The 17962-nt window shown below is 39.6% G+C and overlaps 1 protein-coding gene and 1 long non-coding RNA gene across 3 annotated transcripts in view; one reads left to right on the top strand and one right to left on the bottom strand.

Moving 5' to 3' along the window:
- The window catches only part of CNTN3 (contactin 3), a 232427-nt gene extending 223049 nt beyond the window's left edge, over positions 1-9378 (top strand). For both annotated transcript variants that reach the window (XM_019499647.2, XM_019499646.2), the window contains exons 19-21: positions 4261-4373; positions 5543-5711; positions 7234-9378. In XM_019499647.2, the coding sequence (XP_019355192.2) occupies positions 4261-4373; positions 5543-5711; positions 7234-7337 (386 nt within the window). In that variant the 3' untranslated portion in view covers positions 7338-9378. The remainder of the gene's footprint in view (positions 1-4260; positions 4374-5542; positions 5712-7233) is intronic.
- The window catches only part of LOC109286211 (uncharacterized), a 357845-nt gene that overhangs the window by 45311 nt on the left and 294572 nt on the right, over positions 1-17962 (bottom strand). The gene's annotated exons all lie outside the window — the stretch shown is intronic.

Below are 17962 nucleotides of genomic sequence, written 5' to 3'. Positions count from 1 at the left end.
AGAAGGGTGACATCTGTGTAAATTCAGATGTGGCAGTGGACCTGAACCACCTGCCTTGATTACTGATTTCTGAGCTCCCCAGTTGCATGCATCTTAGTGAGGAGAAAAATTAAAAAGGGTCAGATTTCAATTTATCATATGCAAAGGAAAGCTCCTGCTATTTGAGGAAAAATGACTCATTGCATGTTTTAGGGCTTTATAACATATTTATAAGTCTTTGAGGGCTTCATTTTTGAGGTGATGTGTTGCCTCACCTCCAATTTTTTTTCAACTCCATTGCTCATTTTGGCTGTATCCTCTTGCCAAATTATTCACAAAATTGCCACAGATTGATCACTCTTGAGGACATGCAAATACTCGGAAGCAGTGATAATTTTTGCAGGAACAGAAATAGTTTGAGCATGTTCTTACATTGAAGCATCAAAATCAGTGTCACAAATGTTGAAAAATAACTAACAGATGTACAGCTGAACCCATATAAAAGGTCAGATCCACACTCTGGCCTGATTCTGATATCATACTTTTGTAGTTTGTAGATGAGTGTCTTCAAACCAGTTCCATTATATGAGGCAGTTTATCAGAACTGGATGGCAGGGGGTAGGGCTGAGTTCTAGTTTGGGCTTCTACTCTTACTGATACCCAAACTTTTCCCAGTGCTGCTTATCCAATAAATACTAAATGCAAATCGAAGTGTGCCAACTTTACAGCGTTTACAGTCCAAGCCCATAAAGAGAGACGAAGGGACCTGGACCTCTTCAGCCTCCGCAAGAGAAGGCTGAGAGGTGATCTTGTGGTCACCTACACATTCCTTAGGGGGGGCGCAGCAAGGGATCGGAGATGCTCTGTTCACCAGGGCGCCTCTTGGGGTAACAAGGAACAATGGTCACAAACTGACAGAGAGTAGATTTAGGTTAGGTCAGGAAATACTTCTTCATGGGAAGGGTGGCCAAAATCTGGAATGTGCTTCCAAGGGAGGTGGTGCTCTCCCCTACCTTGGGGGTCTTTAACAGATGGCTGGAAAGACATTTGGCTGAGGTCATCTGACCCCAACACTCTTCCCTGCCTAGGCAGGGGGCTGGATTTGATGATCTGTTGAGGTCCCTTCCAACCCTAGCATCTATGAAACTTCAAGAAGATGGTTGGGAAAGCATTAGACCATACTAACATCCAACTAGTTGTGCTGTTTTTTAAAGGAGAATATCATTGATTAATATTTTCCACTTTATAACTGTGCCTTAAGCTGCTGCTTCTCCAAATTTTCAGGTTGGTGTTCCCTATTCAGACACAGACATTTGCTGATCCCTCCCCCCCCCACTGTTTACTGTAAAAAATATATATATATATCACCAATTACAAGGCAAAGCCTTTATTATTAATTTGTGTGTATTTTATTGTGTGGGATAAGTAATATTTCCTTTCCTTAAGCCTGTAATAAAATGCACTTCACTTAAGCCTGTAATAAAATGCACTTCACAATCCCTTTCTCAAGAGTGACAACACAGAGGTTGAAAATGGTGCCTAAAGCCATACTACCTTGATTCCACTATAGGCTTTGTATCAACCACCTTTCATACCAGCTTTGTTCAAGTTAAATATACCAGACACATTTTCATATTTCTAGAGCGCCTTTTGTTTTTAACCTAGCAGAAGCAATTGCCATCATCACTGGAAGTGACCCCACGGGAAACGTTGTTAGAACTCACCCTGAGAGTTTCATTGTTTTTAGTCCCATCAGACAGAATTAAAAACCGAGGTACCACGTAATGCTCCTTTAGCACATCTACTCTGTCCTCAGTCTCACAGATCTAACAGTGAATTTCACTTCCTGTATTGCCATTCTGGAACTAAACCTAATTAGAAGTTGCTATGGGAAAGGCAACCAATCACAGTTCATTTTAGCATGGGACTTCTAATTCTCATCACAGTCAATTATCTCACATTTAGCCTATAATGATGGGAAGCTGTTTCTTAATTGTAACTTCCTGATGTGGTACAGAAAGATGTGAATATAAGTTTCTGTATAGGTTGATGACTAGTAATGAGTATCCTGAAGATTAAACAAGGACAAACTGGTTAGTGTAATAATTCCTACAGCACAGTGCCCTCATTTAGATTACCTTGCTACCATCATATAATCATCGAAGTCAAAGATCATTTTCAGTTAGCATAATTGTATTAATTATAAACTTTCTATCCAAGCTCACAGAGGTTGGGTTACATTAATGGCCCCACCCATGAGAATTTTTCTATTGTTGCCTAAGTAGTAAGCCAGTGAAAGCAAGACCTCAAACTATGGTCTTCCTGTTAACTGTTGGATACTGTTTGGTGGACAGCAAGTGTTTTGGGCTTTTTTCAAAGCTACTTTCTAGTAATCTAAGATATTTCACAAATTTTTGCAGCCCTTTTCAGGATTGAACCCTGTCCTGTCTGATTTTACACCCCCCCCCCCATCCCCCCCACTTTCTGTTTTTATATTTGAAGGCAAATATTAGGAATTCTAACCCCCCAAAAATGTAATATATCGTTCTGCCTTAAATTCACTGTTATGCAGAAGATTAAAGAATCAATTCTGCAAGTTTTAAGTTAATGTAACAATAAAACTGACAAATAGCCTGCACAGAAGTCCCAATTATGCAGGGTAGTTAATGTATGGCTAACCTTAAGCACCAGGGCTCTTGACAAAGCTTATAGGGCTATTCACAGATTTAGAGCGAGTTCAGCATCTGTGTAAGTATGTCATAGTGGGGTCTAGCACAGTGTGAACCAAATCCATTTGTTTTGGTCATTTAAAATAAATGGCAGCTCTCTGTGACTAAGGCAAATAGAGGCATGGGAGGTTGCTCCTAAAAGTCAAATGGTATACGCCAGCATGCTTTATGTGTTACTATTTCCATTTCTCCGTATGCATGTAGATGACATATTAGTACATTTTATGTATTTATAAAAGTGATTATTTCTTTCTCAAACAGCCTTAATATCAATGTGTGAAAACTATTCAACATACTCCTCTTGGGAGAACAAAGAGCTTCATCTGGCAAATTCCCCTTGTACTTATAGAAATTGAATATTAGTGCATCGGGGTAAATCCTGTTTAGTATGTAGAGGCCAGTAGATACTGCCAAGTATTTGCTTGACTATTTAGATTAATTCTCTTAAGCTTTGCACATACAGTTTTTTGCATCTGCTTTGTTCCTGTACAATCAGGTTTTACTGACATGACTCTTCATGGGAAAAAAAAAATCTCAGGCTGCATGTGTAGAAAAGATTTTAAATGTGTTAATGTGAATATGCACTGGAAATGTGGACCTTGCGAAGTCCATCCTAGGTCCTTAGTGTGGGTCAGTAATGGAAATGTCACCATTAAATCCTAGACTTGTGTCACTTGAGTGATAGCTACCACTACTTGCTGGCAGTAGGAACAAGCTGGTATCTTTCAAAAACAGGTTAGACATGCAGGGCAACATTTCTTTTTTCAATGGCTGGTGAACCTAGATGCCTTGTTTTCTGGGAATCCTGTTGACACCCTTTTAAATGTTTTGATTCTAGAGGCTGAGAATTGTTTTTTCACTTTCCCTTAAAGGTATCTCTAACTGACCACTCAAATTTCACCTGGCTTTTTGGAAAATATCATCATCCTCCTGTCAGGGAACAGAAAATACTTTGCCCAAGAAGCATGAGACTATTTAACTGTTTTTGCTGACCAATCGCATCTCACCTAATATAGTTCTAATGGCATAATCGTGCCATACAGTTGAAAGGTAGGGATGGAGTAGGGGGAAGACATTTTTCAAACACTTCTACACAACAAAATACATGAAAGGAAATTGCAACACATTTGAGGAATATCCATAAAATGGAAAAAAAAAATGACTGAAGGTGTCAAATTATTCATTGCAAAATATTTGCTTAACAGAAAGTTAAGATATAAATGATATAGGCTTCATCATTCTTATAATTCACTCTAATTGATCCTTATATACCCTAATACAGATGCTTTTGTTTGGCCATATTTAATGAAGACCTTAGACAAATCAGCCTTGGAAATAACATTGATGTGCCACTCTCTTTCTTTCTTTCTTCCTTCCTTCTGTTTTTGCAATTTAGTCTCTGAACCGTGCCGTGTACAAGTAATGATCTATTTGAGTTGCTTTTACATCCAACGTGTAATGACAGTCAATTACCTGAACTATTATTTGCTACTGTGGAATAAATCAGTAATGCCAAGTGAATTAAAATCATGCTTTCATTTTGTATTTCAAGCACCCAGTCAGCCACCAGGAAATGTTGTGTGGAACGTCACAGACTCGAAGATAGTTCTGAACTGGGACCAAGTGCGAGCAATGGAAAATGAATCTGAAGTAACTGGATATAAGGTAAGGGGAAAAAAAGAGTAGGACTAGAATACTTTATAGCACCAAATCTTTTTACAGTAAGCATTTTCTTCAGATTTATTTCCAAGGCAATAAGTTTAGAGCAGTTTTCCATAAATCTTGACCATTGGATGTACAATACCATGCCCAAACCAATCTACAGCAGCTCCTTTTCTGTTTCTTATCAGTATTATAACATTTGGAATAAAACAAAGTAGTCCAGATTCTCAGCTGGAAGAATTTGGTACAACTCCATCTGTCAGACTGATATTATCTTAGCTAGCTTATTTATTGTGGGGAAACTTTCAGCACCTTGCTAAAATAGCTGTAACATCAGTTCAGTCACCAGTCAATTGTACAAATGTGCACAGATTTCTCCAAATCTACATCTCACACAACACATAGAGACTTATAGAGATAAGCTGCATTTATCTATATCCGGCGTAATTATTCCTGTAATTATGGGCGCCTGGGTGCCTATATTTTCTGGACTTAGGTGCAGTTGCTCATCTATAATGTGTATGCGTATGTAGCCGCGTGCATACCTGCCTCTGTGTGCTCGGTCTACACATGCATACTTAGGCACAGGCACGGATTGTGTTTCCCCACGCTAAGTGGTTTTGAGGCATGTACGTGGCTAAAAAACTGCCATCTAGATGCACCGAGGGACACTGAATTCCACCCCAGCATTAGAAAACATCACACCTGTGCAGTTAAGCTCCCTGACATAATGTTCCTTCCATGCTTGCCTAACTTCTTCCAATACAGCCCATAATTTGTATGTTTTGATTAGTTGCCTTCTCTGCATCTTCTTACTATTTATTGCTTTAAGTGGTTGATCTAGATAATGACACATCCAAATGTTAGGATAATTTATAGAAGATTACACTACGAACAAACTCTGTGGAATATTTTATTCTTTTGTTATTGTATATTGTGCCATTTTAGATTAAATCTAGAATGAAAGAGCTTGATTCATGTTATCTGCTTTCATTGTGTCTCTAAATATTGAGTCTAATTCTGCTTATATGAAGCCTGTCAAAAAGGTAGGAAAGGAGGATTAAAAAAAAAAAGTAATCCAGGGAAAAAAAATCTAATTAAGTGTAGAACAGAAGAGAGTAGAAGAGCTTCATCGTGGCATTGTAAAGAACACTGTTGGTTATGTATTTCAGGTTTTATACAGGACTAGCAATCAAAACAATATGAATGTGCTGAACACAAATAAAACATCGGCTGAACTTTTGCTGCCATTCAATGAGGATTATATTATAGAAGTAAAAGCAACAACTGATGGTGGAGATGGAACTAGCAGCGATCAGATCAGGATTCCCAGACTAACTAGTATGTTGTCTCTGATATGAGTTGTTCTTTCTTACAGTAAAATATAGGGGCCCCAACCAATATAAAAACCCTTTATGCTAGGTGTTGGTAGGACACAGTGCATGCCCTAATGCCACCTTAATCCAAACAGGCAGTGGATGAGGGGAAAACAGACATACAAAGAGGGGAAGCACCTCATCCAAGATCATCAGTGGCAGAGTTGTGCCTAATTCGATACCTTACGAATACTGTGGTTCTACCACTGAGATACTGTCTTATACTTAATGGCCAAACCTAGCGGTGAAGGAGATGCACAAGAAGCACAAATTCACGAGTACGATTTTTGGTGTATTTGGGTTCAATGGGAGTGGGAGGGAGGATGTTATCTCATACCTTCTGTATGCTGATCACAGCCTTGGAGACAGCGGCTGGTTTGTAGGCATGGCCAGACGAGGCAAGCTTAAACTCCGTGGCCATCTAGAAGGAAGGGCAGCGATAATAGTGGAAAAGGCTGATTTGCTTAGGCTTGTTTGCTGGGAATGTTCAGGATTTAGAGCATCTAAACGTGGAAAGTCAGAGCCTGAGCCATGATGAAAATATGGTCCAATGCACACTTCATGAAAAATCAATTTAAGGTTTTGGTTTGTGAATGTTTTATAAATGATCTATGCCCCAGTGTCAAAAATGCAAGGCAGTCGTTGAAGCCTAAGGTTCATAAATTCTATTGGAGCTTACTTTAATCAAGTTCTACAGTACAAAAATTGGCTAATCTGGCATTAATAAAGACATTGTTAATCATTTCTATTTCAGCCTACTTTAGTAACAAGAATATCAGCACTGGCTATATATAAAAAGGCGCAAAGTCTCATAATGACTAGTTTGGCTATAATATATATATATATATATATATATATATATATATATATATATATATATATATATATATATATATATATATATATACACACACACACACACACACACACACACACACACACACTCCCAGAATTCAGTTGCACTATTTTGTTTTACTTTACTGAGTCATTATGGGACTTTGCACCTGACAGCCACAGCTAGCAGTTAAGAAAACCTGCCTTTGTACAAATTGAGTCCTTATTGGTTAAAAAAAAAAAAATCCATGCTTGTACTCTGTATGGTAATAAGATAATAAAAAAGGCAATTAACATTTATCATGCCCTTATGTATGACAAACTTCATTCTGTTGGACTGGTAAATTGCCATATAATTCAGACAGTAGTATATATTTTTAAAAATCTGATTTTCGCTTTTTACATGGCTCTCACTCTTTGCAATTATAACTTGAAATATAAAGAACGTTCAGTGAATTCTCCCCAAATGTTAATATATTTAAATATATTGTAAATATTTATCACATTTTGGTATAATTTTCATTAGCAGCAGAAATGAAGTGCGGTATTAAACTCTCTTCTGGAAAATAATATACACAGCTCATAGGTAGCACTTTTAGAGACAGCCTATATTTTTGCCTTCATTTAATCCTGAACTTTTTCATTTATCACAGGTATGGACGCAAGGGGTTCTGGTGCATCAGTCTTGAATGTCTACACTTTATCCAGTTTCATACCAATAGTACCTTTCTTGTCTTTTAATGCAGTGTTGTGGTAATACATTTTCATTCATTGGAACAATGGATCAGTTAATAACAAATAAGTGCTTTTAAAAAAAAAATGCAGTGGTTATGCATGGTTTTCTCAAACTCTGATGTGTTTTTAAATACTTTATATTCCATTGTAAGTTTAAAGTAAAAAATACCATATAAAAATCAGCAAATCCTTTTAAAGGAAACTAAAATGCCTTAATACTTGAACCAAAGGAGTTTTCATATTCCATACTTCAAATATAAAAGAGAATAAGAGTGAATAAAATGGCACTAAGGTTTGAGAGTTTCACAGAGCTTCATATAGACCCGAGGTCTTTGAAATCCATTTTTGCAGCAACACTGTACTGGTTTGAGCATGTCTTGTGTCATTGTGATAGAATCACTCTCATCCAGAAAAAAAGATGAAATTGGAGGCATAAATAATTGCAAATCTGGTGACAAAACTTAGATCAATTTGAACATTAAGAAAGCAGTGTCTTTACCAGTAGATTTGGATAAGCTTACTTACTGTCGTTTAATAACATCTATGCTAAATCTACCAAAAACACCTGGTAGAGGTGGAGGAGATGGAAAAGACCTACTATATCATCCAGTCAAATGCTTTGTCCAAGAGACACCACTTCCACCGCTTCTCTTGGAGATTATTCCAGAGATGCATGTCAAAGGTTATTTGTTTTATTTTCCCTACAGTCAACGTACATTTATTTGAAGTACATAATTCTCACTGCCTGTCTGTATATATTTAATTTTCTCACTTTCCTGCCTTCTCCATTTCTTAAGCAGGGTACCACCTCCATATTTCCCATTAAATTATTTCTTCATAACCTAGTTCCCCTAACTCAAAGGTCATTTTTGGTCACATTCTCTGAACTCCTGCCAGTGAGTTTCAGAATATGAAGTGCCAAGAACTGAGCACCATATGTTGGGTACAGGTACAACATAGCCTTATAGAGTGGGATTATTACATCCCTGCTCTGTGATGTGGTGCTTCTGGATATGCAGCCCAAAATGATATTGGCCATTTAACTACCATGCTGCATTGCCTAAATCCATGCATACATAATTCCATGTTTCCTGTTATTCCTTATCTTTCTTGGGCATTGCTGCTACAAAGAGTTTTTCTTTCTATTGCAGAAAGATACCTCTATAGCTAAGCAGCAATACATATCGCAGCAGCGCTGGCATTCGAGTGCATTCCACGAACATCATATAATGCTGGCAATACTGTAGCCTTTCCTTTATATATATTTATTTATATTTCCTTTATAAATATACATATATATATATATTTATACACACATTTATATAAGCCAAACCTTTTCCTAGCAATATATTAAAGACATGCTCAACCTGGCACATTTGATTTTTCTACAGTTGCAAAGCTTAAACAAACCACATGTACTCCTGTATGCAGCTTTCAATCGGATATTGAGTTCCACCCTATCAAATGTTCATGCAACATACAGTGATTTTTTTTTCCTCTTACAGTTTCTCAAAATATTATTGTGACGCGCACACAAAAAATTAAAAGTCAACCTCAAGAGAGAAGTAGGACCATTAATATTCTATCACTGTAAAGATGTTTTAATATGCATTCAGCCAGCAAATTAACATTCTCGTCTAACACACACTCATTTGCTAGCTAGCTAAGCAAGACGTGTATATACTGTACATACATCATAAGGAAACATAAATGGCTAGTTGCTTTCCAGTACAGCTAACCAGTGATTTTTCCAGACAGTCACAAATGGGGGGGAAGACACTTTCCTAGTAAATGTATATCTCCGTTCCATGCAATGAAAGGTGAATCTTTCTCTTCTTGTTTAAGCCAGTTCTACTTCATGTTCCTGTACTGCCATTTTCACGACTACTATTCTATTGTATTATTTAATTTCTAGTTATATATCTCCATGAGATATGTACTGCGTACCTTGTTTCATATTGAAAAGTATGAAATGTATCCTTAAACTTCCAGCTGTGTGTGTATCCTATGGTTATCTGTATGTATTTTTTCTATTATTCTAATAAAATATTTATAACAGTGAGGATTACTGGTATCTTTCAAAATATGTTCCACTCTTCATTTGAGATGCATGCACTCAGGAGACGCATGGGAAAGATGCCCAACCAAACACTTACCTACATTTCTAGCAGTGTTAATACTAACTGTCATATCTCCCTTTTTTCCACTAGCTGTGCTAGAGTACAACCGGATCCATGCCCAGGAAAGTCTAAAGAAAAATTCTCATCAATTTAAATGTGTTTGGTTTGGGCCCACAGTTTTGTTTTTTTTTTTCAAATGTGTTCTGTGATGTAGATGCTCATAGGCTTACTTCGTTAAACATTTATTTGGCCTCATTATGCTTGTTTTTGTTGAATTTCCATTTGACTTTTATTGTTGTACTTTTAAAAGGGAAAGTAAAAACCAATTGAATTAAACAGCTGGCAATAATATACCCACTAGTCTGTTCTGCCCACTGTCCTGTTGAGTGAGATAGAGCACTGACTTGCTCATTTCCCTGTCAGTAAAATTGTAAGGTTTCAACCTTTGTAAAGCACTCAACTACAGATATCAAGGAGCTAGAAGTGTATTGGTAATAGTGGTAGTAGTAGCATTGTTACCATCGTCGATGGAATCTTTATCAAACTACCAAAAAATGCCACCCCTCATATGTCCCTAATTATTATCCTCTAGCAACAACCTGCCCAGTCCTTGCACATCCAAGCTTCCTCATAATTAGCGACTTAAACCTGTAAATAAATCGGGGCTTCAGGCACTGAACATATAGTCACATATTTCACATTGTCAAGTTACAGTCCTGCCACCGGATAGAGCAGTGAGCAGCTCTGTGCACCGAAACAGTCCTACTGAACTCAGAATTGGCCTGTATTGGCACTTTCTTCCATGCCCTTTAGTTGCTTAGCTCTGTCCAAGATCCATTTTTCTCACATTTTTAATATTCCCCAGATCTCACAGATGTCAAGTCTTGGTTATTTGGCCACTGCCACAAAAAAAACAGATCCCCCACCAACCATCAGCCTCTTGCTTTTAAACCAAAACCAAAGGAAAGATCCATCCTCCACTTGTCTGTCATTCAAACCTTGTGACACAACTAGGTGCCATTGCTAGGAACATGTAGCGTTCATGTCTCCATTACTATGAAGTCTAACATATACACACCCTACTGAAGTAGCTAATTATGAAACAGCTAACATTACATGGCTACTACCTATGTAGTGGGAGCTGATCCAAACATTGCAATACAAGCTGTTAATTGCCACATATTTTACAAGCTTGAACAATAGGGCTAGGGACAGACATTCAGAAAGGCTAAGCTTGAATTGACTGAACCAATTTGTAAGTGGATAGACATTCACTATTGATTCAGGAAATGCAAGCACATGCCTGCAGTGGCTCAGACTAGAAGCTGAGGAGCATTAAAGCAGCCCTCCCTTCCCTTCCACAATGCTGAACTGGGGGGGGGGGGACTCCCTCCCCCTCCTCACTGCTCAAGGGGTGGAGGGGTTGCCAGCCCCTGGCACCTGGCTAGCACTCTGAGGCAAATGGGGAGTTGGAGGGGGTGGGGGGACAGGGAGGACTACATGCATCTATTAATGATACTGAACTTTTCAATCTCCTTCTCCCTGCTTCTTCATACTGTCTGCAGCAAACTCACAGGCACTGCATTCAGTTCAAACCAGGCCATTTCTCACACCTCTCTGCCCCCTGTTGAACAGTGAGAGATTGCGGGCTTTGAAGCAAGCCAGCAGGGAGCGTATCAGAACACAGAGGTTATCAGTCCATCAAGAAAACAAAAGCCTTGCTCAGTAGTTCAAGCTCTTAAACAGCTTTTCCTAAGGCATTTGTAATTACCAGCTAATCTGTTGATTAGTTCAAAAAAAAAGCCCTAAGTGGACACTGTCCTGTCTGCCTTTCTTTCAGTGAAATTGGAGAGAGACACACACACACAGACACCTCTCAGCATTAGCAAGTATGGGGATGGCATGGTCAGATGCTGGCTCGGGTCCCTGATGATGGGGTCCCTGCTGTGGGAGAGGGGGGGATCCCCACTTAAGCAGTGAAAAAGGGGAAGGTAGGGCAGAGGGAATCCAGATAGATGCTGCTGTGCCTACAGTCCCACACCTCTTCCTCAGCCAGCCAGAGCTCCGCCTAGGGAGCAGGGCCAGCCCTGCTTCCTGAAGCAGACAGCCCAGCTCAGCCCAGGGCTGCAAAGCATGCTGGGAGCCTCTGATTTAACTTAAACCAGGAAGGGGTCTGGGACAGAAGTTGCATAAACTGGTTTGACCCATATCGGTTAAGTCTGGTACTACATTCAACCAGGCTTATCTGAAACCAGTTTCAGCCATTTTAAACTCATGTTCTGTTACAGGTTTAAACCAATTTCTGATCACTTAAACCAAGTTTATGTGCAACTTCTGTCCCTAACCTAGGACATCAAAAGCAATTTGTCTTGATGAAGCAAATTTGTTTGGGGGGGGGGGGGGGGTTATAGTTTTGTTTTTAATGGCAATTTTGTCACATGACTGTGCACTGCCAGAGGCCCTGTGTTGAAACAAGACATCAGCAAAAGCATTGCACCGCATTTCCCCAAAGGCTCCAAGAAGTCTGTTTAACCTGAACTCTATTTGTCCCTAGCTGCAGCTTAGCTTAAGTTTCTGTGAAGGTTAATATCTATTTACTGAAGAACAACTGCCTATTGGGTTTCCAGGAAAGTATTGCAGGGAAGAATGTCAGGTCAGGTAAGGGAAATATGGCAGCGCTGAAAGAAAAATCTGGATCTCACAATCTTTACTGAAGCATTTCACATAAGCCAAATTTCCAACCTGTGCGTAGTCAAGCCTTCCTCTGCAAATGTGCAGTGTTAATGAAAAGCCTAGGAAAGTATTTCTGCCCTTTAATGGTAGGTACTTACAATGTATTTACAATGTGAGTATTAACAAAGTAGTTAGCTAAAATGAGAATAAATATGTATCTTCCAAGATAGACCATCCTACCTATATGCACAATGAGAAGCCTCACTACTGCCACATTGTAAATAGCTTTTAAAGGTTTCGTTTTTATTAATTTAGGCAGTTTGTTTTCTAATTAAGTTTAAAATACCCATTCACCTACCATCCAGCTGACCTATTTAATATGCCAAAATTTAACACCTAACCTTAGAGAAATACTGACCAAGAGCATACGGATGGCGGAGACTAAGTGCTAAAAGATATGCAAGTCTTTACTTGGACTGCTTAATTACTGAAACATGGAGATGGATGCTGAAACAAAGCATGCTGAGCATCAAGGATTTGGCATCACAAATACAAGGTGAGTCATTTGGTTTTGCCGACGAAGTACGTCAGCTCTTAGACCCGGTTACAAGTGTGCACAAACTTTGATACACGAGATCAGAGCTCTGCACTTGTATCCACTGCCATACCTCTGGCACGTCTGAACTGTTTAGGATGCTTGGCTTTCAGGGGAGCAATAGGCCTAACCATGGGAACAGAGCTACCGTTATGCATCTGCGGTAATGTTCCATTTCTTTGAAAACGACAGTGACGCACGGTGCCGTGGGACTCTGTGCTCGAGAGTCTTAATGCACTGGTCTTTCAACACACAGGAGTTTTGATGGAATGTGATTTAAATTCTCCCCTAAGTAAAAGGTGCTCCATTTCTGTGTCAGCGACACACTCCAATTACAGATGGAGGGGAAAAATAAACCCTCAAATGTTCCCAGTTCAGACTCAATTTAAAGAAGTGTTCAAAAGGATCAGTTCTCCTTCCAGCAGTGCAAGTCTGCCGTAATTCCCTTGAAATCAATTACTGTGGTTACTTCAAATTTACACAGGTGTTACAGAGAAAACTTTGGTCTAAAATTTCCAAGTCCTGCATCATCACCATACAAAATTCTCTTTGTAAACCCTTCCCTGCTCAATTTAAGCACCATTTTGATGTCTTCTGGCTAAGCTCTGCTTTATATATATATAAGAACGGAGGCTATCTAGGATTCTGCAGTATGAATTTCTCAGGTCTGGCTGGTATAAGAATTAAAACCCACATTGCATCTTAGGCCAGTTTACTCTGTCAGATCTGTTCTTCGAATGCTGGCCTCTCTCAGAATACAAAATAACTATAAAACTAATATCACTTTAGCCTTAAGAAACATGGGTGATCTGCATTTTCTACTTTGTCTTCAACAGGCAATGCAGAAGTGGGCAGCACTGGCAGGTTATATAGGCTATATCTTAATAACAGGCAATAAACCAAGCTGTCCTGCATGAAGGAGTGCATTATCTGACAGCTTTCTGTCTGATATAAATAACAATGGAATATGGTAGAAATAAAATGAGTTTGTAAACAGGCAGTCTCTCAGGAAAAACAACCTCCTCTACAGTTTTATGCTAATGCTCTGTGCGGCTGGAACGCAATATAAAGGCTACATTTAGCACGCATATAAGCAAATGTATATGATCACAGTTTGATCAAGTCTACTTCAAAAAAAAAAAAGAGATAGTTTCTGGCTTTCAATTTGAATGTGCATATACTGTATGTGCTTCTAAGTAGGCAAAAACTGTGTGCAAGGATTAATTGCATCTCAGTAGAAATGTACTTGCTTTCTTTAAAATCTGCAGTATTGATTTTTCCTCTCTTACTAAAGGATTTTCCCATGGGGAATTTTTATGGTCCATAATTATTTTCCCTCTGCTTCCTGACAGACAGTTGTGCCCACACACAACTTGGGTCACATTGGGGAACCAGCTGTCCGGTACGTAAGGGGGGATCTAGATAGCTGTATATCTCTGAGTTTCTTCCATTTCAATATCCTTTTTCCAGTGTACTGTGGGGGATTCATTCACACCCCCCAAAAATCTGAATTTAAATCCAAAAACCCTTCAGCTATGGGAACTGAGTCTCAGAGCACCAATTAATGCTTCACCTCTGACTTGATGGATGAGATTTTCTTCTACAGCTGCCTAAGGCAATTGGATGTCCATTTCTCATTAATTTAAATGGGGCTGGGCATCACAACTCCTTTGACGGCTTTGAAAGTCCCAGCAGAAATCTGGTGATGGAAACAGGCATACTGTCTTGGAAATCTTTCCCAGGAATGGAGAGCATCCCCTTCCACCACGGGCCTTCCTGTTTAAGCTGAAGCCTTGCTGTCTTTGCTGAACAGCCTATGGGTCACCAAGCTGATGGGGAATTGTTTTGCCGCAGCACATTTCTTTTTGCATCCATAGCCAAGTTCGTCGGAGCAGCAGATGCACAATGACTGGCATTTGTTACCTAGTGTTTGCCAAAGAAACAAGTCCAGGCACATTCAGAGAACATCTTCTCTCTATTCAAGGGGGAGAAGTTTAGCAAGCTTGTGAAATCCCATCATAAAAATAATGGCTACAGTCTGAAATACCCCAAGTCCTTTCTCCTGGCTCTTTTAGGCACAGAGGTCCAATGTAAATGTTTGTCAAGGTCCAATGTAAAAATTTGTGCTGATGTTGTTGTAGATACTGGCTTTACTTAATGAATACTGGCAGAATTTCTTTAGGTTAAGGAACCAATTTTCAATTTTTTTTTAATTTTTTTTTTTTTTTACCCCAATGGTAAAGTAGAAGGTGTCGCCTTCTTCTAATGTGTTACCACACTTGGCCTTTTTACACATGCAAGCACTGCAGCGGCAGACACTTTGAAAAGCATCTGGCACTGTGACACTTGCAGTTATATAAGTGGTGAAATGCATGTCAGCATTGAGAAAATGGTGTTGGTGCGCTTTTGAACTAAAACACCTTGGAGGTGCTTTAGTTCAAAGGTGTACCATCGCCATTCACTGTGTGCTGACACACATTCTGGTGCTTATGCAACTGCACACAGCACAGCGCAGCGTGTGTCAGCTCACGTGCAGAGCAGACTCGATTCATTGAGTCTAGTCAGAAGTGGTGGATCTCCAGCATGTCACGGAACGAAAAAGTGTGTATATAAATGCCCACTGTGTTTATAAAACCCTTTAAATCAAGGCAATGCCACTATTCAAAAGCCATGCCATGAATCTGCTGTGATGTCAGCAGGGCTCATCAAAATGATTTTGACTTCCCCATAGCATTCCTTTCTCAGTGTCTATTAGTCTTTGGGTAGCACTGGCCTTTAACACAACACAGGTGCATAGAGGAGTTCACATCTCCTGTTTCTTGTCCTTGCTATCTCTCATTTTCATTCTTTTGTTTCTCCCCTCCTCCCCCAACAATGCCACCATAAAAATCGCCTTTCCTTGCAAAAGTTATAAAAAGAAGCATCAGTTTTTTCTCTCCTTTCTCTTCATATTGGTTTACATGGACTGACTGATGTCCCTTTTCCATCCACGCACACATACCCCCTTACCCCACCACATCTTGTGTTTAAGAAAAAGTTATGCGACGTTACTCAAAGCATCTTGTTGAGGGGCTCTTTTTTGATGTTTTGTTGCAACACAATTTTTTTGGTGAAACAGAAGCCTTCATTTTAAGAGCTAGGTCAGGACTTGCAAAAGGAGGATTTGTTTTCCTTCCAACAACCTGCCCCGGCACCCGCCTTGTTAAGGGCAGAAGAAAATATAGCCAGAGTTGATTTGGATTAAATGCCTTTGCTTACTGTGCCCTTTCACCTTTTTTTTTGCTAAAAGACTCCTGTTCAGAATCTCATCAGCCTACATTTTGTCTCTGTGACCATACTGGAGTCTGAAGCACCATGAAATGATTTTCTTTGCAATTCACCTAATCGTATTTATTTAGCTCTAACAGCAAGCACTGTGCAATAGAAAGAGCACGTCCAGGCCTTCCTCTGGGGAGCTGTTATGCTTTTAAGGGGGTTTTCCTCTAGAATGCTCAATTCCCACTGGAAAGGCATCCCGGGCTGTGGACTGACTCAACAGCTTTTAAATATGTAAGGGGAAAAAAATCCAGAATCCGAAAGGTCCATCCAGAGGCTGAAGGTGGGGAGAGTAAGACAAAGGCAAGTGACCAGAAGATAATGTAAGATCAGCAGTGACAATGAAAAAAAGAGAGGGTTTGGCAGAGGAAAACTGTCAGCCACAAAACGGGCCCAGTGGCTAATAAAGCAATACTGTTGTAAACACGTTCCTATCAAAGTGAGCCTCAAAGCGACATAGCAGTTTTTTTGAAGTACCATTCAGAGTGCAATGGCTGGAATAAAGCAGGCAAACAATTCCTAAAGCTGTTGGAATATTGTCTCTTGTGGCAGTTAAATGGAGAAACTGAGCTCATTTGTGGTTTGACAGCATTTTACAATCACCCAGCTACAGCGCAGTAACAGTTGACTTTTCCTTCCAGTAAGAGTTTTTCTTAACTGATTCTTTCTTTTTCTTTTCAATGGCATTGACTCTGGAGAACAAGACATTTGCTGCAGGGTTAGCTCAGGGACACCAATTTTATGAAGAATAGGGTAATACCCATGGAAAAACTGTTCCAACTTATTTCAGTCCCTTTCCTGGAAGGATTATGCCTGCTAGACATAACATATGGGGAGACCCTCTCCTTTGCCCTTGAAGAATGGGTGAGACCCCAATTTCCTTTGTGCTGGACCAGATATTTGCACCTTATTTTTTGCTGCTGCAGATAATGCCAGTTGTCCATTCCTCTGCCACCTTGTGACTGGCTTACTGGAAAGACGTGTACACAAGTGAGTGCATTCAGGAATTTCCGGTTCTTGTAGAACGTAGACGACTCATTTAATTTACAGAGGTCACCTGTTCTGTCCTTTCTATATTTTTAAGAAGGAATGAAGGACCTAAAAGACTTAAACAGCTCAGACTCTGGCTTCCTGAGACAACCCCACTCTCACTGTGCAGTGCCCTCACCAATGACATCTGCAGTGGCTTCAAGTTGACCACTCCCTTATGTCCTTGGTAAGAGGTTGCTGGAAGGCAAGGGCCCTAGATGTGACCATTGGTCTAACCAACTCTGCTGACCATTGGGGTAACCTGCATGACCTCTGTTCTCCTAAACCCCTAAGAAGAGTATAACAGGATGGAAAGGATAATTTCTGTTAACAATACTGGGCAATTATTTGAGGAGGACTTTAGCATTTACCTGATGGGTCTTGGAAGAGTGTTCAAGGTATGTGGACACGAACGGATGGAGAAGTGAAGCGTGTGTGTGCATCTGTGTGTGTGTGCGTGGAGGAAAGAACCACAAAGCAATACAAAATTATCCACAAGAGAGGTACAACATGAATGACTAGGATTCCCTATGCTGCTTTACCATTACATCTCTGGTCTGACGTGGCATGGCCATCTGCAGGGACAAGGTGGCATCTTTGTCTGTCTCTGGACTCGGATATCCAGGAAAGGCATCAGTGCCAGTGGAATCAGTGGTTACTACTGAATTTTTGTATAATCCATTACAGCACAAGGGTTATATTGGGAAGTGTTGTAAAGCTTAAACCAAGTGGGAAGAAAAGAAAATAATTTCTCCCTTTATTATGCCAAATATAAAAATTTCCCACCTGAAGACTTTTGAAGAAGCAAAGCCTATCAAAAAGGGCATTACACATTAAAATAACACCGTATCATTACCAATCCAAGAAGAGTTATATTAAAAAAAACACAAATAGTTTAATTTTTGTCATTAACAC

Source organism: Alligator mississippiensis, chromosome 12, assembly GCF_030867095.1.
Source record: "Alligator mississippiensis isolate rAllMis1 chromosome 12, rAllMis1, whole genome shotgun sequence".
NCBI classification, from domain to species: domain Eukaryota; kingdom Metazoa; phylum Chordata; order Crocodylia; family Alligatoridae; genus Alligator; species Alligator mississippiensis.
Note: the sequence above shows the minus strand (reverse complement) of the source record. Positions and strands in the feature narration are given on the sequence as shown.